The sequence below is a fragment of the Micropterus salmoides genome, unplaced genomic scaffold, assembly GCF_014851395.1.
Source record: "Micropterus salmoides isolate LMB-PRFRI ecotype aquatic unplaced genomic scaffold, ASM1485139v1 Ms_hic_scaffold_4, whole genome shotgun sequence".
Lineage (NCBI taxonomy): Eukaryota > Metazoa > Chordata > Actinopteri > Centrarchiformes > Centrarchidae > Micropterus > Micropterus salmoides.
The window spans coordinates 37,249,449-37,272,548 of NW_024043372.1; the positions used below are offsets into that span (position 1 = coordinate 37,249,449).

The 23,100-nt window shown below is 41.4% G+C and overlaps 3 protein-coding genes across 6 annotated transcripts; 2 read left to right on the plus strand and 1 right to left on the minus strand.

Annotated features, from left to right (window-relative positions):
- Positions 1-781: 781 nt before the first annotated feature.
- On the minus strand, positions 782-9,910 carry LOC119885895 (gastrula zinc finger protein XlCGF7.1-like). Of its 2 annotated transcripts, XM_038696215.1 has the most exons (3): positions 9,059-9,910; positions 3,083-3,125; positions 782-2,461 (listed from the first exon to the last, which is right to left on the minus strand). In XM_038696215.1, exon 3 carries the CDS (start codon positions 2,442-2,444, stop codon positions 1,491-1,493), a length of 954 nt encoding a protein of 317 aa, XP_038552143.1. In that variant the 5' UTR covers positions 2,445-2,461; positions 3,083-3,125; positions 9,059-9,910; the 3' UTR covers positions 782-1,490. The 2 variants fall into 2 exon arrangements, with proteins under 2 accessions (XP_038552143.1, XP_038552142.1); XM_038696214.1 differs by lacking the exon at positions 3,083-3,125.
- LOC119885894 lies at positions 8,238-13,011 on the plus strand. 3 transcript variants are annotated; one of them, XM_038696212.1, is made up of 4 exons: positions 8,238-9,118; positions 10,530-10,614; positions 10,993-11,060; positions 11,138-13,011. In XM_038696212.1, the coding sequence occupies exons 2-4, from the start codon at positions 10,537-10,539 to the stop codon at positions 12,471-12,473; spliced, it is 1,482 nt and encodes a 493-aa protein (XP_038552140.1). In that variant the 5' UTR covers positions 8,238-9,118; positions 10,530-10,536; the 3' UTR covers positions 12,474-13,011. The 3 variants fall into 3 exon arrangements, with proteins under 3 accessions (XP_038552140.1, XP_038552138.1, XP_038552139.1); XM_038696210.1 differs by lacking the exon at positions 8,238-9,118 and adding an exon at positions 10,038-10,295; XM_038696211.1 differs by lacking the exon at positions 8,238-9,118 and adding an exon at positions 10,180-10,322.
- Positions 13,012-14,045: 1,034 nt separating this feature from the next.
- On the plus strand, positions 14,046-19,665 carry pdrg1 (p53 and DNA-damage regulated 1). The gene is made up of 5 exons (XM_038697783.1): positions 14,046-14,191; positions 15,589-15,664; positions 15,896-15,970; positions 16,109-16,189; positions 18,585-19,665. The coding sequence occupies exons 1-5, from the start codon at positions 14,108-14,110 to the stop codon at positions 18,665-18,667; spliced, it is 399 nt and encodes a 132-aa protein (XP_038553711.1). The 5' UTR covers positions 14,046-14,107; the 3' UTR covers positions 18,668-19,665.
- The last annotated feature ends 3,435 nt before the right edge of the window (positions 19,666-23,100 follow it).

Sequence of the window (23,100 nt, forward strand, 5' to 3'; positions counted from 1 at the left end):
TCAATCTTTCCCGAGTATACAACCAGACCAGCCATATAAAGGCTTATGTATATAATTACTATCATTATCTCTGAAGTGCTCTTTCATACAGTAGCCTAACGTCCCTATCCATGAGTAAAACATTAATATCAGATTTGCAGTAAATATATAGAAGTAATAAGCTTGATACACTAGATGAAGAAACACACTCTTATTAAAATTCAACCAATTTAATAATAATCTGGATCAAGCCACCAAGTTCTTAAAGAACTCCAGCACAGAGAGAGGAACAGAGAAATATTAACACATTATATAAATGCAGCAGTTTGGCAGGTCTGGACACAGAATGGGCCACATCAGGTCCTGATTCTGCAGACAGAGAAACACACATGAGCACATCGCTCTCATACACGGCCAGGTTGGTAAATAAAAAGGAAAAGTTACGTTGCGTTCTCTGGCGGACCTGGATCAGCTTTTAGCTGTTTACAGGGCTAATGCTAATGTTGCTACGTGGCTGTGTTTTAATGTTTTAATGACCGGGTCTGTTTGTTTTGGAGAGGAGACAACCTCAGAGGTAATTCGGCTCCAGATAGAACCCCGTCAGGGCTCTGAAGTGGAGTGGACCCAGAACAACCTGCCTCTCATTCTCCGGCGCTGGCAGTCACTCGGCCTGCCGAATGAACGAAAGACTGAGGAGGACCCATGTGAGTTGTGAACGAGTCGTTCATTCCTGCTCCACAGTAGGAGCTGTCACGTGACAAATGAATGACTCATACCTAGAGACCCACAGTTGCTATGAGTCGTGAACTAATCAGTTCTGTTTCCTGTGCTGCCTGCTTACCACAGCCCTGTAGCCGAGCTGTCACGAGACAAATGAACGACTCAAACAGACCCACAGTTGACAGTCGTGAACTAATCAATTCTATTTCCTGTGCTGACGAAGCCCAGGCAGCTGCCGTGTGACGAGTGAACGTAAGTGTCCAAGATCCTTCACGCATGCGTGAAAATGAACGAATTAGTCACTGAGACAACCCGTTCCTCCCGAGTCGTCATACACGCGATTAGGTCTTATGAATGAAACGTTCATTGAACGACACAACACTAGCAGTCAGAGCTCCCCCTGCAGTCCATAAAGTGCCTCTGTGCCTCAGCCCTTCCAAACCCTCCCTGCAGCCTTTGGGCCACGCCTCCTCATTTGCATGCACGGCTCAACCCTAAATCCCAAAAACTAGGACTGGCCCGGACGTCATGTTTGACACAATCCTAAAAAAAAACATCCACTGTTGCACAAATGCTGTTTTTGTTCTACCAAAATTCTACTTCAATGTCTTAGATCAGTGCAACATTTCCTACAGACAAAATCTCATGTCAATCGCAAATATCCAGGTGTGACGTCACACTGTCTACATAGGGTCAGTTATTTGAAGAAAAATAATACAAGATCGACCCAACAGTACATCACTGACAGCTGTTTTTTTTTTTTTATGTGAATGAAACCTCACAATGGGATTTCACGTCGTCTTTGCGTGGACTTGCATGTGTCTCATCATGTCCTTTTTATATGCAAACGGTCTGGAGCAGATGCCACAGTGATGGGGTTTCTCTCCTGTGTGGGTTCTTATGTGACACATCATGTTGCCCCTCTGCTTGAATCCTTTCCCACAGACTTCACATGTGTATGGCTTGTCCACCGTGTGGATCCTCATGTGTATTCTCAGACATTCACCTCGTGCAAATCTTTTGCCACATTCTTTACAACAGTGTGGTTTCTGACCTGTGTGAACCAGCAAGTGCCTTTTTAAATGGGACCTTGTGGTAAATGTTTTGCCACAGACATAACACAGATTGTCCTCCCTGTGTCTTTCGTCGGGTTCGATCCCACTTTCTGTAGATGCTTGGTTTGTGGGACAGAGACCAGTTGCATTGTTTGCATGTGATTTAACATGCTTCATTAATAAACTCCTGTAGTGGAAAGATTCTCCACACATTGCACAACAAAAAGGTCTTAGATTTGTCATTTGCTTAATGTTCAAGATGGGGCGGTTTTGTCTTCGCTTTGCCCTTCTCTTTGACTTCACTGTGTTTGAACTGGAGTTAGATCCTCCACTCTCCGTCCATTCAGCATCACTAGTATTATTTCCGTCCCCACAATCTGAAGAGAGGGGCTGCTGGAAATCTGACCCTCCACAACCATCTGTTTCCTCTTCTGTTTGCACCCACTCAGTTGAAGTTCCAGGAAGAAGATCTCCACTGGCTACAGTTTGGGTCTGGCAGCAACAAGATGACAGAGTGCTCTCACACTTTAAACAAGTAGCAGCGTCACCTAACAGGTCCTGCGGTTTCCTTTCATGCTGGCCGGGCCAGTGTTCCTGAAGCTCTGGTAATCCTGGTCCTGATGTGTCCTGCTTCACAAACACCTGACCTTCAGCGTGTGATGGCTGGGTGGAGGCCTCTGCTTCAGACATGCTGACCTCCTGGGAGACTGGGGGTACAATGAGAAAACATTATGTTAAAGACATACATCTTACCATTGCATATAACAAATTAAATGTCCTGTTGCAGGGATGGAACAACATTACAATGCTGAACACCGTATGTTAATAAATTGCATAATGCAAATCTTCCAAAGAGAAAAATCTCTTTGGAAACAGTCTTACTAAACTAAAACCCCGCCAAGTCCCGTTAAGTTTAAGGTATCTAAAAGAAGACCCCATGACAGAAGAAAAACACTTCACACAGACTTCAACTCACTCTTATCAGCTAGGTTTCTCAGCAGGAACATGGACTGCTTGAACAAGGGCAAACAACCATCTCAGGCTTTTAATGGAGAGTGCAGTAAAATAGACAGCCCCTCACGTGTTATATGTGTTTAGTTAATGACAGAGCTAGCGAACTCATTCAGGGGCGTAGGTGCGACTATGAACCTGGGGGGGGGGGGTGCACAGTCAGAGAGACGAAGTACAGTACAACTACAACAAAACCGACTACACATACCATAAAAGCCATGGAACAGCAGCTAGTTAATGTAGCTAGCCACAGCACAAATGTGTTCAGTTATCCTAACGTTACACTTGTGAGCTGTCTGATATTCCCTGTGTCTCACCTGGCTCTCAATATCCCCGTTCTGTGGTCACTTCATCTCACATCTAGGAAAGCAACAAATGTTTGTTATCACAGAACTGGCTTCAGTGCAAACTCTGATGAAATGCCATTGGCCCAACAGTCTTTTTACTATGGGAATTTTAGAATATACTATACAGTGTCTAGTAGCTATCCATGCGACCTACGTTTTCTCTCCTTCTCCTTCTTAAAATACTGTAGGATGCTCACCTCTGTGTGAACATTATACCTACTTTTAAATTGTTTATAGACACGTAGCAGTGACATACACACACCTCAGGATGCAAGATTTTTAAGGTCAAGACAAACAAATGAGAAATCTTGAGAAATAGGTGGTCTAATTAATATGTTTGCTTGAGAAAGTAGATTACATTAAAATACATTTTCAAAACTGGAAACACCTCTCTAAATCTCCTAAAGTAAAATAATCCCCTCAGCTGAGCCCTTGAGTACAATAAATAAATAAGCCATGTCATCACCAGTCTGTGCAACATGGTTACTTGAAGGGAATACAATTTGCTTTGCTTGTCAGTTATCTGTAATTTAGCTATTTCTGTTCAATACACTTATTTTCCTTTTTAAATCTACATGAAGATACTGATAAGATCACTTTAAATCTTACTGCCCGGCCTGTGTCTTTTATTATGGACCTGTAGCCTACCAAACATAATATTGCATAATATTGCAAAAATCAGGGACATCCTGTCTAAAAATGATGCAGAAAAACTAGTCCATGCATGTGTTACTTCTAGGCTGGATTACTGCAATTCCTAATCAGGCTGCTTGAAAAAGTCCATTAAGACTCGTCAGCTGATCCAGAATGCTGCAGCACGTGTTCTGACAGGAACCTGGAAAAGAGATCATATTTCTCCTGTTTTAGCTTCTTTGCATTGGCTTCCAGTAAAATCCAGAATAGAATTCTTCTCAATTCAATTCAAATTAGCTTTATTGGCATGAATGTGTAATAACAATAATAACTTCTCACCTACAAAGCTTTTAATGTTCAGGCACCATCTTATCTTAAAGAGCTCATAGTACCTTACTACCCCACCAGAGCACTGCGCTCCCAGAATGCAGGGTTACTTGTGGTTCCTAGAGTCTCCAAAAGTAGACTAGGAGCCAGAGCGTTCAGCTATCAAGCTCCTCTCCTGTGGAACCAGGTTCCAGTTTGGGTTCAGGAGGCAGACACCATCTCCACATTTAAGAGTAGGCTTAAGACTTTCCTCTTTGATAAAGCTTGTAGTTAGGGCTGGCTCAGGTGAGTCCTGAACCATCCCTTAGTTATGCTGCTATAGGCCTAGACTGCCGGGGGATTTCCCATGATGCACTGAGCTCCTCTCTCCTCTTCTTTCTCTCCCTCTGTATGCAACCTCATCCCATTATTGCATGTTACTAACACAACTTCTCCCCTTCCCTGGTAGTCTTGTGCTTTCTCGTCCCTCTCCTCTCTCCTCCTATCACTTCCTGCAGGTTTTCTGGCTCTGGAGCTGTGGAGTCTGGATCTGTGGCTGCGGGTCACCTGCTGTCCCCCTGTTCCTGCTCGACACCCTCTGCTGCAACGACTATTGTTACTAGTCCTATTGTTATTATAATAATTAACATTACGACTGTTACCATTATCTCTCTCTCTCTCTCTATCTCTCTCTCACTCCCCCCCCCCACCGGTCGAGGCAGATGGCCGCCCACCCTGAGCCATGGTTCTGCTCGAGGTTTCTGCCTCTTAAAAGGAAGTTTTTCCTTGCCTCTGTCGCCTAGTGCTGCTCTTGGTGGGAACTGTTGGGCTTCTGTAAATAACATCACAGAGTACGGTCTAGACCTGCTCTTTATGAAAATTATTTTACTTTGTATTATGTTACACTAAGGATGGCCATCTCCAAGATACAAAAAACTATAAAATATTATTTTAAGCGTCAGCAAATCGACATTGAGCTTAGGGGGCCGTCTCACCCCACACTACCCTACAGTAGGCTGTGTATCATATTTTATCGACACACATTCTTCTCTCTCTCTCTCTAAACTAAACCAGCGTTCACTTTTGGCCTCAGGTGAAGATGCTACGATGGTCGTTAAGGCTTGACCTGGAGTGGCTCTAACTATGAATAACCAGCAGTATTGATGACCTTGGTAAACGACTCCACAAAAGGTTAAATAGCTGAGTTTCCATAGCAGTCACTCAGTATTGAAGAAGTCTGTTGGATGAGGGACGAGACATCTTTTACTATCTTCAACCAAATCCAGCTGTGCTTGATATTAACCTTCCTTGGATATTTATGTCAAGTGTTTAGAAACTGTCCCAGGCTCTCTCATTCACTGGGCAAGAGATATCAAGGCACACATATGCAGACATGTAAAGAGAGATCGGAGAAAGCTAAGGCCCTCGCTTGTGATTCATAGTGGTGTATCCTGCTCTTGTTTCTGTTGCTGAGTTTCATTACCCAGACAGTCCAAGTCATCCTGACACAGCAACCTGAGGTTACTGCAGCCCCTGGGTTCCTAGACGTTCCAGCCACCAGACCCTAAACAACCTTCTACCCTTCATCCCTCTATGCCCAACCCCCTTCACCCCTCTACCCTTCATCCCTCTCCTCTTCATCCCTCCATCATAAATACTCCTCATTATCCATATAAAAATACATTTTCATACCTCACCTTTGCATAGTCTTTGTAAGTGAATGGCAGCCATTCCACAGGCTTTGAGTATCTCTGTAATGAAACTCAAGGGCAGGATATCACCATTGTTATTCCCAAGTGTCAATCTGAACATGAGAGGCTAAAGCTTTCACCACAAGAAGCCAGACAGACTTCAAGGACAGAGGCTATGGTAATCTCAGATTTATGTAATGATAATGACAGCCTATCCACAGATTTGAACTGTGATGTGATGTGATGGTCCCTTTAACTCTGAGTCTGGGGCCTGTGTACAGTGTGTCTCTCTGTTTGTGTTTCTGCAGGCAATCAAGGAGATTGGGAGCACCTGGCCAGTGCGCCCAACCTATTTGGGCACTGCTCCATCACCACACCACACAATAAAGATCACTATTTATTCAATATCGTCCTGCTATCTGGAAAATATCCAGTATTGAAGAGGAATCCTATTAAAGGTCATGTTGGCTGCTGATAAAATGTGGTAATAGAAAGGTTCAAGACTGGAAGCTGAATTCTTAACTAACCAGGTTTAAAAGGGGCTATATGTAGTTTTTTTTAAATGAAATGAATCACTTTTTTTAATTATTTGTGAACAGGTTGTAACCCCACATAAAAATGCAGCCTGTATGTTGCTTCCTATATGAAGAAAGCAGGTCAGATTTTTCCCTGAAATCCATAGGTTTATCTAGGCTGTTCATGCGGGCTCCTGAGCCTCTTGCCTACTGATTCTGAACTGTACACACAGTGACAACACTGCAGCTAATGAAATACAGTCCGCTAAACCAAAACCACAGCCACGACACAGACAGACAGACAATTAATGCTGAAATATATGAATTGTGGGAGTGTGGGCGTCCTCCAATTTATGGTGGAAATGTTTTTAATTATGTAAAAGGAAAATTCAAAATTCAGGTGGCAGGTGAAAATTTAAAATATATAAATATAAGAAAATGAAAAACTTAGATAGAATAGAAACTGTGTCAAGAAGTTGTTAAAGTTACTGACTGTTTTGGGGTCATTTTATAATTAGAACAATTCTTTTAGCTTAAGTTAAACAAATAAATAAGAGCAAATGACTTTTTCTCAAAGCATTTTCATTTGTTATTTAACATAGTATAATATACTATACAATAGTGCGCCATGACTGTGGAGAAGCTGTGTATCTGATCGGTACAACGACAATAAATCTAAAGTGAACTTTGGGTAAACAGGTGTAGATCCGTGCTAAAGTTACGTTAGCTGACTGCTACTGCATTGCATCAAGGCTAGGATAAACAAATAGTTCCATATTTGCTTTGTACCGTTACACCTTTCTTGCAGGCTAAATCAACACTTTCTCATAATACCGGTGGTATACAGGGAAGTAATGTGGATTGAGTATACTGGTGATGTAAACTAGAAAGACAAGACGTTACATATTATATATTGCACCGGATGACGTTAGCAACTGCTCGGAGTTAGCTGGTGAGCTAACGTGACTCTCCTTGATTCCAGCCTGTCTGATGTTCACTGTTTCCACAGGTCTTCTGATGCTGTTTGTCCTGACAAGCGTCATCACATAAACCTCCATTGTTTTTCATCCTTATGGAGAGTCAATGTTTGAGTCTGTTTTGCTGGGAGCCGGTTTTTATGGTGTGAGTTGACTGTATTTGGTTTGCCGCGTTGCGACCCGGTGTCCTCACATTGAAAGCAGAATGGTGGCTGTTCCAAGCAACAGAGAAAACAGGCGTGTGCTTAATTTCTAAGTGAGGTTACAGCACATTGACAATAAGGCAGTGAACTTTTGATTTATTAATTATTTATTAATTAATTAATTATTAATTAAGTGACTTCATTGAAAAACTACCTATAGCCCCTTTAATCAGGTTCTGAATTTTAAACGATTTTTAATCAATATAAGTTGTATGCTTGCCCTTGCTCAATGCTCAAAGGGACGTGGCTGAAGTAGTATTTGGCTCTAGGGCTTTTCAATCGAGTGCTATTTCAGAGTAAGCAGGATAGGCATTCGGTTGACGACAGCTAGAAGCTAGGTGAATCAAATTTGACTGCAGCTTAAACAATCCCCAGTTATACCTAATTGGGTAATACTCATGGGCCTGGAGGATCAGACCCTTAAAACAAAGAACTGGACCAGTACATCCTGGACATGAGTAATTCAGCATCAGTGTATATGATTGTTATATAAATAGCCTATATCTGAAATTCTGATATCAGTATCAGCCTTAATTTCCATTATAGATCCCTCCGTTCCCGTGGGACCTTGTTTCGGGAAAAATATGTACGGTAGTCAATGGCAAGAGTTTATTTTTTTCTTTTGTTTGAACTGTGCCCTGAAATACACATATGATGATGGTCAATTTAAAAGATAATTATATCCGTCAAGAAAGTTGCAGTTTGTCGTAAAACATTAAAGTTACACTTAGTTTACTGTGAAAACTGAGCTACATCTCTCGTCTCGTCCAATATGTCACCAACATGTTAACGCGGTAATGCTTGACTTTCGGGTTTGTGGTCTTTGTAATTATGTATTTTCACTGTCTTATACTTAAACAGTTTTACATCAAATTGCGACTTTCTTGACTTTTAAATGTATGTTTTAAATTGTCATCATATGTGTAATTCAGAGCACAGTTCTAACAGGATCAAATTATTTGTTAGTTGTCCCTTGCCATTGACTACCGTACATATTTTTTCTGAAGCAAGGTCCCATGGTGGTCCACTGGAAGGGGAGGGATTTAGTCTACTATTGCTCTATGATTGATGCTGTTTTTTCTGCCATTAGGGGAAGAACTGCTGACTCAATAAGGGAAAACATTCCTGATTTTACCTGGTTAAAGAAAGTATTGCTCCTGTGTTTTCTACTAACAAAGCGAGAATTGCTGTTTTTTTCTAGGAGCAGAGGGAGAACTGCTGCTGGTTCCTCGCAGACCAGAGCAAGAAATTCAGCTGATTTTTCCATTATCACAGCGACATCTCCGGTTGCCACTTATTGAACATGTGCAAAAATTGTGGCAGATATTTCCACAACCAAGACCAGGAGTTTCTATGTATTTTCCACAGTCCATGGGACGGTGGACAGCGAGTTTTGGAAAAGAAGAAGAAGATTAATCAACAAAAGATTTGCAGCTGTTTTTCCTACAGTCAGAGCAAGCAGTGCTGGTGGATTTTTCATGACACATTGGAATATTTGAATATTTCAAAGGCAGGCCCATTATTTATTAATATAATACATGGGGACAACACCTTGGACTCCCTGCCAGTCAGGCAGAAGTGAAGAAGCCCGTTACATAATGATAACCATCTGTGCACCAACCTGCTGTGAACACCTGCACCTCCTCCAGACCTGCAGCTAGCGTCGGCAGCTCCTCCTTAGGTGAATAAATGTCAGCATGATACTCTAATATCGTTCTTTCCACCGCACCGAAGATCTCCTCCGCTGCCTCTGTCAGTCGCTCCTTCACAAAGAGTTTGAGCTGGTGTAGCTTAGACATTTTGGAGGACAAGAAGATACCCTGGACTTCCTGATCGCTAGAGTAAAGTTAAAAGGTTCTCTTGGTCTGGCAAATGAGCCGCAGCGGGATCTGCTGTTAACTACACCTCCTCAGTTCGGTTGTCATTAGTCCCACTCGTCTGCTTTTTCTTCTTCTTCTTCTTTCTGGGTTTGATCGGCGTTTGGTAACCAGCATGTTGTGCATTACCACCACCTCCTGCTTCGGAGATTACTACATCTTAACAGCTGCAACATAAAGAAAGTCCATCCATCCATCGTCAACCGCTTATCCTGCGTCCAGGGTCGCGGGGGGCTGGAGCCAATCCCAGCTGGCATCAGGCTAAAGGACATTAAAGAAAGTCTTACATATTAATGCATCAAGAATGATAATGAAATTATATAATACTATTATGAAATAGGTGATTCTGCATAAAGTGTATTTTGTTAATACTTTGCACAATTTGACTTATTGTAACAGTGGCTACTTTTACTTAAGTAAAATATCTGAGAATTATTTCACCACTGAAAGTAACATAATTAATAGAAAAACAGGTCTAAGAATCATCGATCAAAGTTTTGTTCTGTTTCCCCTGAAATGTGTAGCTTATTATCTTTATAAAGCTTTCTTATTTCACTCGTCCTACAGCCCGGTACAGCACACACACAAATACACACATAGGCCTACTCACAATCTGCCTACAAACATATGTTTATTCCCACCTTCCCCTAAGGCTCGTCCTGTCACCCCTTTAAGATGAACAGAGAGGCTCGCACTGCTCTCTGCCGGCCGGCAGCTGAACCGTCATGATCAAACCGACAGATTTATTTGAAATAGAAAATGGGTGCTCTTTGGTAATTGCGGCCCCCACTCCTTATGATCACACCACCGTGTTCCGCGTGAACAGCCCACTCGCCCTTTTCATTGGTGCCTTCTGTAAGCTGGGATGGGCACAGTTCTGCAGGAGCGAGTGCCACAACAATGCCTGGAGAGGCTCTCCATCAGGGAGAGGGAATGGAAGAAGAAGGCGTTGTGGAGCGACAACAGGCCTAATGCGGCCAGGTAGCGAGAGATATTATTTGTAATTCGGTAAGGAATGGTGGAGACAGAGGCCCCTAGTGTCTCTGTGAGCTTTTTCCCGTTGCACGAGGAGATGCTTGTTGGTCGAGTATCTTGATTTCTAAACGCGGCTACTCCATAAGAGAACGTCATTGTTTCCAAATCGCATTTGTGTTTTCTTATGCAGTGTTATTTGGGTCATTGTTTAACATTTAATCTTTTTCTCTTTTTTTCAAGCAACAAAATGGGCAGGAGGCAGTCACAAAGGAAGGCACTGCAGCCACAGTGCACGCTCCCAAGTCAAGAAAATAATAATGACAAGGTAAGTGGGAAGGAGAACTAAAACAATGTGTCAATTTATCGATTAGATAATCACAGAAAATTAATTGATTTGGCCTATATGTATTATAACTGGTATTCAAGCAGGTATTTTCTGTTTGCCAAACATTTGCTGATTAGAGCTTGTAAAATGTGTGCTTTTATATCACTCTGAAGTGAATATGTTTGAATTTTGTTACTTGTAATTATTTTGTATTCACCTTGACCTCTGGGAAATTGCGATATGCAATATTTTCAGACTAATCATGGACAAATCGATTAATAAGTCAGTGAAAACGTTGCAGCATCAAGCAGTGTGTAAAGAGTGAACATGTATTGGTGATATGTGTGTGCAGGCTTAATAGTGTCTCTGTAATCACAGGGGCTGCAGCAGAGAAGAAAGCACAAGCCTAAGAGCCCCTCGACCAAACACAATGCTTCTCAACACAGGTGAGGTTAATGTTCTACAAACGTCATGCCACTCTGTGCTGCCTTCATGTGAGGATAATATTTACTTTTTCCTCTAGTGCTCAGGGAACCTCGGAGTCAAAGTCCCATCCACTGTCCCCTGCAGAGGACAGGATGGAGCCAAAGGTGCAGCTGGCTGCTCAGCACTGCAGCCGCAGAGAACACAAGCACAGAGGTTTCAGAGGGAGCAGACACACACCAGCCTTCCCCTGCCACCGCCTGTCAGATTCAAGTCCTGATCTGCTGGAGTCAACAAACTCAGAACTAGGAAATCTGTGCGGCCATGGAGAAGGTGACAGTGACACTGACTTGTCTGAATCGGAGACACTTCCGGGGTCACCCTCTAGTCGGGTTCCTCCTCAGCTCGAGCTGAGGCCTGAGGTCATCGAGGCTGAAGACTGCTCCAGGCCTAGAGGACGCCCCCATGGTGGTTTTGACTTCCCAGACTTTCTCCCTCCACCTTTCAACTCTTGGAGCCTCAGTCAGCTGGCTGTCTTCTACAACATGGAGGGCCGCGGGGCCCCTCGGCCCAGGCCTGTTGGCTCTTTGGAAAGGTACCTGGAGAGGCTTCTGCAAATGGAGTGGCGCCAGATTCAGACTGTCCAGGAGGAGAGTGGAAAGGCGGCAGGGTCCGATATCATATACAGCTGCCACAGGTCGCCTGCCGCTGTCTCTTCACGCCTCAGCTCGCCAAAGTGCATCCTCCAGTGTCAACGTGCCTTCCCCCTCACCTTCCTCTCCTCTCTGGCCAGTCACTCTGCCCTGCTCTCCGGCTGTGGTTGTACTCTCTGCCGTATCCGCTACTCCACCTTTAGCACGTCGTGCTGCCGCTCCATCCACAGCCACAATCGTCAGTCCAGACTGAGTCCCATGCCGGAGCACAGTGGGCCCACATCACTCCCCAAAAGGAGCTACAGCGAGAGCCGGGTGCACTCCTCAGACAGGAGCTCAGCATGCCGAGCTCAGAGGTTCAGCAGCCCTGTGAGGACCAACAGCCACCTGAGGAGAATGCAAGCCTCAGGCAACATCCGCAACCCTGTTCAAGGTAATAACAGCAAGCCTCATTCCACTGCCAGAGACTCTAGTGTTGGAGCTATGAGGGACCGCTTGGGAGCATACAGGGATGTGTTGGACTACAGGACAGGAGCGTTTAGGAAGAGGAGTGGCTCAGAGCAGAGGAGAGGTGGAGTAGAAAGACAACAGGGCGCATCAGAGAAAAGACGGAGTGGTTCTGAGTGTAGACGAGGAGGAACTGAGCAGAGGAGAAAGGCTGAGCTCAAGGAACGGGAAATAAAACCAGATGCAGTCACTGCAATAATGGACAATTTACCTGGGTCCAAAAATTCTCCTCTCAACAAAGCAAACAGATCGAAGCAGGTTGAATTTGTTACTTAAAAGCAACTTGAGTACTGTAAGTAAAGTCTGAATGCCATAGCTACAGTCATCATAATATTTGATACTGAATGTATATTTACAGTCATATTTCTTTATTTGAGCAAGTTGACAGAAAGTGTAGCACGATTGTAAAGGTATTTTTTTTCACAGGTGGATGTTATGTTTCACCAGAGTTTTTTGGTCTCATGTAGTTACAGTTACATTACTATGTTTACTCCAATCTAGTCAAACAGGTTGATGCAAACGCTGGATGTTTACATGCATTATTGATCATTCATTCATCTCATGGGCATGTGGATATTTATATAAAAGTTATTTTTTAGTTTTTTAATAAAAGCAACCCAGTAAGACTTTTGTCAGCACAATACATTATGTAGCCAATATATTTGTATTCAGGGTTTCTTAACATACCGGCAGGTTTATTAATGGTACTTTTTTGGTTTCTCAACAATATAACTGTATCATAAAAGTTGTTATAAAGTAAAAGCATTGTGCTAGGGGTGAAATGTCAATTAAATAAACTCGATTTTTCAAGAAATCCTTAGATTCATTTAAAAAAATGTTTTGAAAACCACATGTCTACATGTTAATTTATTATTTGAAAAGTAGTTTCACATGATGTGTTTTCAGCAAGGGAAATGTGAGGGGTGGAAGGGAACATGCATTGTAGTCATATACTCTGTTGGTGTGTGTGTGTATGTGTGTGTGTGTGTGTGTGTGTGATTACAAAACTGCACTTTGGATTTGCTCACGCAGATGAAAGTTTCTGTCTCCTTAATCCAGCCTGTAAAATATCAAAGTGCTTTGTGTTCCACAAAATGTCAACAAATTACCAATTAGGTCTGCAGATTTGCCAATTTTGAATTATTTTCAACAAACTTGTTGACATCAAAGCAAGGGCGTCACTTTGTGTTGAAAAGTGGTGGGGACATTTAAGGGCTCATATTAGGGGAAACATTTAGTCCACGAGATGTGATAATGCACAATATTGGAGTCGCAAGAACAAGACAACAAGATACTCCAAAACTTTTTAGAAGAAATAGTCATTGATGAAATAGGCTAATGGATTGCGGGGTCTGGATGTCCTCCACCAGAAAAAGTTGAACATCAGAAAAACAAAAAACAGAATTCATGTGGCCGGTGAAAAATCAGAATGTTAAAATATTATTGAAATGAATGCAGTAATCAGCTGCTTCTTTTTTTAGCCGAAGTCCTTTTTTTGGACAAGGCAGATCTGTTTCTTCTATATTTACATTGCATGTCATGTAAACCTTTCTCATAGATTTTTTATTTGGAATTTAACATTTCTTGTTGCAAGCTAATTTTTCAGAAAACTTTTAGCAAATGCTTTCAAAAAGTGGTGGGGACATGTCCCAGGCGTCCCCAGTGAAAATGACACATGTATATTCTGTGTCTTGCTGGTGTATCTTCCTTAAATGCTTAAGTGGTTAATTTAAAACCATAAATCCATTTGTTTGTTCTAATAAAACTAAATAAGCTCTTCGGCATGAGCTAGCTGGAAGACACATTAATATGGACTATAGGGAGTGTTTGTGAGGAATTATTATTATGCGGCTCTCTTGGTAGTCGTTCCTGTTTCCGACCGGACGTATTTTCATAGCAACACAGCTGCCATGGACGCTGTATCCCAGCGTGTTTTGGATTATTTGACAGAAGTTGAGGAGGCAGCTGAGGATGTCCTCGCCACTAAACAACAGGTAACTAAATGCTTACTCTTAATAATATGCAGAGCACGGCCACCAGGGAGGATCGATGTGTCAGGTAGCGGAGCTGGAATTGAGAATGTTAGCAGCTAAGCTAACTAGCTACATTCAAGTGTATTGTCTTTATCGTCAGATGAATGGGATCAGTGCTTTAAAGAAGGCTAGCTAACGTTACTATTTAGTTGTTTTCGTGTTTATTTGAGGCTGCAAGCTGGGATAAATATCATAAAACTGACTGTACAATAAATAGAACAATGCAAAATACAGTTAATGTGCAAATATTCTGAAACGCATGTTGAAATGTTGATTGCGGCTGTGGGTTAGAGGTAACGTTACAACGGACCGTTGACATGTCTACTACTAACACCGACCCTGTCGGTAGCCTCTGAACTTCTATCTACCAGGGGCCTGCAGTGAATTTGTTTCCTTCCTCACTGACAAAATAAAAACAATAGACAAGCCCTCCGTGCGTCCATATCAGGCACAGGAAAACAAAAATCAATTCAAATAACGTGATATGTTCTGATGCTATCAACCATAAAAACCTGGAGGGCATTCTGCCTTTGAAATCCTCCTCCTGCTGGCTTTTTCAGAAATGTTTCTAATTGCAGCCTCAGATCTTCCACATGTGTCAGGTTTCTTTCCACAGGCCTTGAAAACTGCAGTCATCAAGCCACTCTTAAAAACAACAATCTACACATCACACAAGAGCAACTGTAGGCCCATATAAATATATATATAGCTAAAAGCTACCAAAATGTGGTACGATTGGTAAAATTGCAAGTTGTTCAAATGAACCAGTGCAGTAGTAGATGCATATAGCTCAGAATATGGATAGAAAAGTATTCTATTTTAGTATTCTGTTTATCTCAATTACCTATATGAAGCAGCACGAATACCACACCATAGAATAGGGATGCACCAAATGTTCGGCCACCGAAATTAATCGGACGAAAATAGCAAAAGAAAAGCACTTTCTAATAAGTCAAAAGACCGAGTAAATTTTACCAAACAATTACGTTGACATGTCGGCAGTGTGGAAGCATTTTAAAGTGTACGAAAAAGACGCAAAAATCGCCGTGGATCGACACTGTTCTGCCGAACTGTCTCCTAGCACATCCACTCCATCTGTGGCTGACTTCTTAGAAAAGGCACTTTTCCATTACCAGTACCAGCTCGCCTCGCCTCGCCTCGCCTCGACACTGTATAATATTGCATATTTATATTATAAAACTTTGTATTAACCATGGATGTCTTTTTGTGTTTTACGCATCAATCCAAATAGTTGAACACTAATGTGAACTTTTTCACATTCCTTAACGAAAAAGGAAATTGTTGTTGCAGCATCACCCACTGAACATGTTGAAAACGAATGTTCTCTGTTGTTTCAGATAGTGGACCTGGACACAAAGAGAAACAGGAACAGAGAGGCACTGAACGCACTGAAACATGAAGTGCCAGATTCAGGTGGGTGACCCTTCATGACAGAGTGTTACAGAAGGCTTGGCAATGTTGCAATTTCAGTGTCACAGTGGTAACAACACAGAACTATCATGGACCCAATTGCTCGGGTTGTGAGAAGATTTAACAGAGGAAACAACAGTTTAGTGTCTTGGTGTGGGTCAGGTGTATGGCTGTCATACTGGTGGTTGATGTCACTGTACATGAAATGTTACTAAACACTGCTGTCATTTGCAGAGAAAGTGAAGGTTTGCTTCGGAAACATGTTCATCAAACTTCCCAAATTGAAGACAAGAGAGATGATTCAGAAAGGTAAAAAGTTCCAGTTAATAAAATCTAAATGTCTGATAGATTCCCACTATAAATCTGAATATAAATAGAGTTGTACACACATTGTAGCTACATATGAGCTCATCTTAACCTCTTTTGATATTCGTTTCTTATCTGTAGACCAAGAGCAGCTGGACAAGGAGATAAATGACCTTCGCAAAGGACTGAAAGCAAAAGTCAATCGTCTCAATGAGATGCAAGGTATGAAAAGCATTTTGGCTCTTCTGTTGGTCACTTGCAACATGCTAATCTGAAGAAATCGTTTGACATTCTGGGGAATACACTTGTTCACTTTCTTGGTCAGAGTTAGATGAGAAGATTGAAACTCTGATTGGCGCATGTACATGAAATACAGTGGGGAGAACAAGTATTTGTCTTAGATTCCGTCTCTTGTACCTATGATAAAAATTACAGACCTCTACATGCTTTGTAAGTAGGAAAACCTGCAAAATCAGCAGTGTATCAAATACTTGTTCTCCCCACTGTAACACAAGCCAGCTATTTGTAAGGCACATTTCAGGCAGTTCAAAGTTTTTTATAGGGATGCACCGAAATGAAAATTTCTTGCAGAACACGGTAAAGTAAATTACATGTGTCCAATTACTTTTAATGGACACATGTAATATGTTTTATACTTTCTGTGAATATAACCCAATTAATCTTATTTCCATCCTGTATAGACACCTTATTTTGAAAAGCAAACATGTGTATCCTCGGTAAAATTTCACATCAGGGCTTGACATTAAGGTTTATGTTTTACTCGCTCAGTAGCCAAACTTACTTGTCCAAAATTAGAAAATGTAGGCCTAATAAATAGTTTTTTTTTAAGTGATTTGGACAATTATAACAATGTCTTTAAGTGGTACACTTTCATAGCTGGGACGATTCTCAGTTAAACATCGCACCTATCAAAGAAGCCACACAAAACAGCTTGACCCATACACCATAACACACACACACAAAAAATTACATTTTTGACAAACTCCTCCAACCCCTGCCTAAATGCCCAGGGGCTGAACCCTGGCCGACGCAGTCTTTGGCAGGTAGTGCACTGCAGCTTTGGTGTTAAACTTCTCCAGTGGGGGGGGTGGGGGCCTTCCACTGAGAGAAACATCAGCCTCTGCAGCTGAAGGGAGGAGAGATGTGACATCCAGTCAGTTTTTACTCTCTCCATTGTTGAAAATCCTTTCTGACCCACTGCTGTGTTGACTGGAAGGAAGAGGTACACCTCCATGAGGGGCACCAAGTTCTTCTTATGGATGGCTCACAACAACTACAGTTTAACAGGACTGTAGTAGACTGTTTTGAAGATGGTTTGCTTAGCTAGGTGCATCTGTAATTCATGTTAACTGTATTTTAACAGGGCTGATAACTTTGTCTAACAAACAACAGGCTTAAAACTAAATGTACTCACCAGAGAATGTGAACAGCCAACTCCTTATAAGCTGTTCCAGCGGCGCTGGTTAAATTTACACAGTGCCGTGGGTCACTCTAGCCTGACTGACAGGTCGGTCTGCTTTATGGTTTATTTTAAAATAAATGGGACCATAATTTACTAAATGATCATCATGTTGTATTGAAGAAGACATGAAACTAGTGACAGAGACCATAAACTCATCAGTAAAGTGTTTACTGAGGTAATTATTCAGCTGAGAAGTAGGATCGTTTTACCATTATTTCTAATGCAGTCAGACTTCTTTTTCCAATCAGAAGTGTCATCCCCATCTGGCCGTGCAATAGAATGCAGTTTTAAGGGATTTCCTCGTTCCCATCAAATTACTGACAGGAAGCTTGGCAACACCTGTCTCGAAAGAAAGTTCTTACCTATATTGTAAGGGACCTCAAGCACAAAGGAGTACTGGACCTCTGGCTTCTAATTGTAATGACTAACAGGCAGAGAATTCTAGGAACTTACAAACCAAGGAGCCACAATCAAAATAATGATACAATGAGAACAATTTACCACTCGCTGTAGTCACACATGTTCCATGTACACAGGATTCTTGGGATGACCTGCTAACCTGCAGTCTCATGTGGTAGGCAAAGATTAGCCACAGAACATTCAATGACTTTGTCTGCACTGAACGCACAAGCCCTTTCTTATCATGAAAAGCCTCCTAGACTCTTTCAAGTAACCAGGAGCCTCGTGGTGGCACTAGGATCCATTATTAATATATCTGTAGCCTACACTAGAAGAGTGGCTTGTCTTCAGTAATTTATGTTTGTACAGAAAATACACTGTTTTCTGATAGATCTCTGGTAGACACTGATGTGTCGTTAAACTCTCAATGTCTACCAGTGGTTCTATTGTTGGAAGAGGGGATGGAAACTGAGCCCTGTCGGGGTTCAGTAAGATAGCTATAGACTTGGGAGGAATAAACAGGGAGGCCTTTCAACTCAACAATTCTTTTAGTAAACCAGTTGAAAAAGAACTCTGTCACAATCAAGTCCAATGCAAGAGGAAACATTTCTGTTGCTACTATTTTGTGAACATTTGCTTAGGACTGAAGTAAAAACTGGTTTGTCACTTTACTGAATATCCTGCCACAGTCTTCTGAAAGGTGACCATGATGTGTGTCGTTTTGTTTGTCTTCAGGAAAACCTGAGCTGAGAGGCTACAATCTTTCTCCTCTGTCAACGGATGAAGTCAAAGCTATTAACAGCCTTCTAAAGAGATGACACGGACTCTGCAAAGTGCTGAATATTTCTGAGGACATAAGGACAAAGAAAACATGTTGACTAGATGCCAAAGAGCCTCACCTGCGAGTCTCGGCTGGGGTACCATAACATGCTAACCTCTGGATGCTCTGATATTTTTACTAAATTACCCGCCTGGATAGTCGACATCTTTATAACCTTTAGGATGTTTTTTTAAATTCTTTCAAATAATGTAACTGAAAAACTACTCTTTATTGCAACTTGGGTTTTATTTTCGCAGCTCCATCAGGCCATCAGCTTAAACAGTTATGAGAGCATTGTACTCACCAAAACTAGCCAACATCTCAGAATTTCACAGGAAAACATGCACAGTAGGTAAAGCAGGTTAAAGAAGAACCTTGGCTTTACTTTTGTTTTCTCTTCCAAGTAAGTTTGTCTGTTGGTAACCTTTTGGCTTCGACTGTCTGATTGGCTGGTTCCTGCACCATTGCACCTGTTTCAGTGATGTCACCATGTTCCCTGATTTCAGGAGTAAATTTTGATGTGTATTATATAACTAGTAGAACAGAGGGGCCAGAGCTGTGAAGATAAAACCCAAGTTGAAATAAACTGTAGTTTATAGTGCAGTGTTGAAAAAAATATAAAGGCCCACTGCTCTGTGGGATTGGAAAGGGGGGATTGCTTGACATGATGTATATTTGAGTGAGAATTTAGCCTGTGTAGTTGGTGAATGGCCACAAGGTGGCAGAAGGACAAAGCCTTGATTCACTCACAGCCTCCGCAGGCTCACAACTCCTGGCATTAATGCTGCTCTGATTATAATGGGTCATCTAAGACACAACAGAATTGGTTTTGTAAGTTAAACACAATCCTTAAACTTTACAGTAGTCCACTGTGTTTACTAGTGCATAATGGGGAAATGTAAATGTGTGCATATTGTTTGTACCTTGTTTTGGTCAAGTTTTTGTACTTTATTTACCACCATGTCTATAAATGCATCTAAGATGCTTATTATTTTGGATGATTTGTATTGTTTACGGGGTGGCTGTGGCTCAGGAGTTAGGCGGTTCAATCCCCGGCTCCCCCAGGTTGCATGTCGAAGTGTCCTTGGGCAAGATACTGAACCCTGAATTGCCCCTGGTGGCTGTTCCGCCAGTGTATGAATGTGTGTGAATGTTAGTTTCTGTTTGAGCACTTCAGTGAATGAATGTGAGTGAATGGTGACTGGTGAATGCAGATGTAGTGTAAAAGCGCTTTGAGTGGTTGAAAAGACTAGAAAGACGCTATACAAATATGGAGCATTTACATATTGTTTGTGCAGTGAGCATGTGTTACTTTTGTTGTCTCTGTTTTGTTTTTACTTTGAATGAGACATACCATACATCCTTAGTCACAATCTGAGTGATCCACAAGCCATGCAGCATGAGAAGACATGAATAGCCTCTGGCAACCTCTGGGGAGAAAGGGAGAGACAGTCACACAGTAGGTGTGATTGTTTCATAGGTTCACTCTCTCCTCAGACTTAGTTTGCGTGCCACTACTCACAGACCTGGAACCAACTTTGAGTGATGAATTTATGAGTCAAAGGATGGGAACCTGCTGATTATCTCAAATGTTAGACAATAATATCAAACAACACATGCAGCAGTGCTATGTTAAGAAAGTGACACATTGACAGCGTGTGTGTTCTACCTGTGAAACTACAAATCAAGACATCCTAAACTGGTGATTAATTATACAGTGATATTGGTTTCCTTCACTAGACTACAAGAGCAAGATGATTCAGGCCCAACAGGAATGAAAATAAATCCATAAAATATGTGTTATAATAATAGTGGGAGTAATAGTGTAGAGTGGAGATGTATTAAAGGCTAAATCTTTTACTCTAATTGTGCTTTAGCAGTATTCACATATTATCAGAGTCTGAAAGCCAGACAGTAGTATGTGTGAGAGAAAGATTGCTGAAACAGTTTATAAACTGTTTATAAAAGTAAAAACTCTAAACCTGCATGGGCAGGTTTTGAGTTTTCCTTGGCATTTTAGCAGTGTGTGGGGCTGTGGTTCCTTTCTGCTTGTTTTAATGGCTTGCTGAAGAAAATATCTCATTTGGCTGTAATTCCCATGCCATCCCAATCTGCAGAGCTGGAGTACTGATTTACTGTAACTGGATGCTTATGAGGGCAGAAACCTCAGAATATGCACTGTTGCAAACCTGCAGAGGTAAATATAAAGTCAGATTTGTGGAAATAAGTAGAGGGTCCAAATGTGTGGGTCAGGGATACTTATTTTGATAGACTTGGCTGAGAGACGTGTTGGTTAACTTGAGTGGAGAAGACTCCAGTGCAATAATAATAGCTTTATTTGTATAGTGTTTTTCAATACAGTGAGCAAAGCGCTTTGCAACAATCAATGTAAAACATAAACAAGTAAATAAAAGAGAAAATACAAATAGGCCTCACACAGTGGTTTAGAACAATATAAAAACATATATAAGTCGAAATAAAATAAAAGAGATATATTCAAATTTCCAGCAGCAGCATAATGTTGCTTGAAACTTGGGTGGCAAGCTAGTCAATAAAGCTAGACAGCAACCAATGCATGAGCATACATACAGTGACGTTACTGATGACCGGGTGTGTTATCTAGTAAGTTTTCTTACATCAGCTCGAGTGACTAAAACATTAATATCACCGATAATTACAAGCCACCAGATCTCACTTTGTTCACTCAGCAAATTTTCTTCGTCTAATATGTTCAGAGTATTGAAAACCACATTTACTTGGCACTGTTGGGATCAGGTTGGGATCAGAGCAGCCCAGATTATGTTGAGATGGATTCAGATGTAGCAGACTGGTCAACTAAACATTCACTCTGTGAGTTATTTTAAAGAACCAAAAGATGCGGGGCTTTTGAGAAAACATTAGCAGGAAACCAAACAGTTGCTTATGTACATATCTAGCAGTTACAGAGCAATATTATCAATTTGGAATCGTGTTTCTGGCACAGAGGGGTAAGACAAAAATTCACTCTCTTTTAGCTCTGGTTTTGTCTCTACCAACTCCTGAGAAAAATAGAATTGATTGATTGATTGATAGATTTACTCCACTATTTTCACCAGCTAGTCAATAACTGCATCTGCCTGCTCTTTGGTGCTGAGCAGTCAGTGTACAATGGCTTTTTTCCAGAAAACACCTCAACACTTATGGCATTCTACTATACAGATAATTTTTAGCCTGAGGCTAGATGCAGTTTCAAGTTAGACAGTTCATCCACAGTTCCACCATCTCCTGGGGAGGGCAGGATTATAGGATATAAGGACATAAGAGATTTTTCTTGTCTCTATCTTTGGTTTATCGCCTACTACCAAAAATCCTCTTCAGACAAGAAGAAATGACTGTTTTGCTCTCAAGAGGCCTTATACAGTATAAATGACTCAATATATTGTATCGTCATGTAATGTTTCCAGTGCTCACACACAGACGTATTGAGGAGAGGCTCTTCAGCTCTCTTTTGGGAAAAACAAGCATCTCTTTGATGTCTTTATAAGGTTCAGGTCAGTGATCACAATGAGTGTAGCCCGACACTCACAAGCCCACTGTTTACGACTTCATTGGGGGGTTGGAAAAACCTTGTCAGGGACTCTGCAGATCTGCAGACTATCTTCTCCTTTTTCTGACAGTAAAAATGTCAATTTGGTGACTTGCCAGACTAGACAAGAACTTCTTCTCACAAGACTGAACACACACAATCTTTCTTCTCACCCCCTGATGTGCCTTGAGATATGGTTTGCCAGATGCCCACCACCATAAAAGATGAAAAGTTATTAATTCACAGAATTAACCTCCTGTTTGCATTGTGACAACACTGCCATCAGCTGACCAAAGGACAGAGACTTCTGCAACCATCACCATTATGGTTCTGTGTAATACTGTAGCTATTGTTGTGATTTATGTAGAGCAAAACGTTGTTGTTTAACACTTAGTAGGGTTAAAATGTATGTTTGACAGCGTAGTTAAGAGTCTCAGGTAAACTGGCTGAATGATCTGCTGAAATATCTGTCAGTTAAACGCTTTGAATGTTGTTATTACTATGCTATTTTCATATTTTGAATTACGTTGTATGACCATAATGATGTTAGAGTTGTGATTTTGCGCCTACAATTTAAATTAAAACCACCAGTCAGGAAACTAGAGAAGACAACGTTGGTTCCACACCCTTAGACAAAGGAGTATAGTTTTCAGCGTGAAAACTATACTCCTAACAACTAGTTAGTTGTAGAGCTTTACAGTCAACCCTCTTTCGGATATTTGTTTTTGTTATTTTTCTTAGACATTTTTCTTTCAGTTTTTGTGCCTCACCTAAAGTGAGTGCAAAATTTAACTATTTTCTCAGCAAGCGAGTTTCATTTCATTTGTTTTTAAGCTAAAGAGGTTGGGTCAGATATACACTGCTCA

Bases quoted from the DNA above. Each gene is read 5' to 3' on its own strand.
- LOC119885895 (XM_038696214.1), bottom strand. From the start codon at position 9,236: ATGTCTAAGCTACACCAGCTCAAACTCTTTGTGAAGGAGCGACTGACA. The intron at 2,462-9,058 runs GTTGGTGCACAG...TTGTACCCCCAG, and splicing joins GGTGCAGGTGTTCACAGCAG to TCTCCCAGGAGGTCAGCATG.
- LOC119885894 (XM_038696210.1), top strand. From the start codon at position 10,180: ATGGGCACAGTTCTGCAGGAGCGAGTGCCACAACAATGCCTGGAGAGG. The intron at 10,615-10,992 runs GTAAGTGGGAAG...CTGTAATCACAG, and splicing joins AAGAAAATAATAATGACAAG to GGGCTGCAGCAGAGAAGAAA. The intron at 11,061-11,137 runs GTGAGGTTAATG...TTTTTCCTCTAG, and splicing joins CACAATGCTTCTCAACACAG to TGCTCAGGGAACCTCGGAGT.
- pdrg1 (XM_038697783.1), top strand. From the start codon at position 14,108: ATGGACGCTGTATCCCAGCGTGTTTTGGATTATTTGACAGAAGTTGAG. The intron at 14,192-15,588 runs GTAACTAAATGC...CTGTTGTTTCAG, and splicing joins TCCTCGCCACTAAACAACAG to ATAGTGGACCTGGACACAAA. The intron at 16,190-18,584 runs GTATGAAAAGCA...GTTTGTCTTCAG, and splicing joins TCGTCTCAATGAGATGCAAG to GAAAACCTGAGCTGAGAGGC.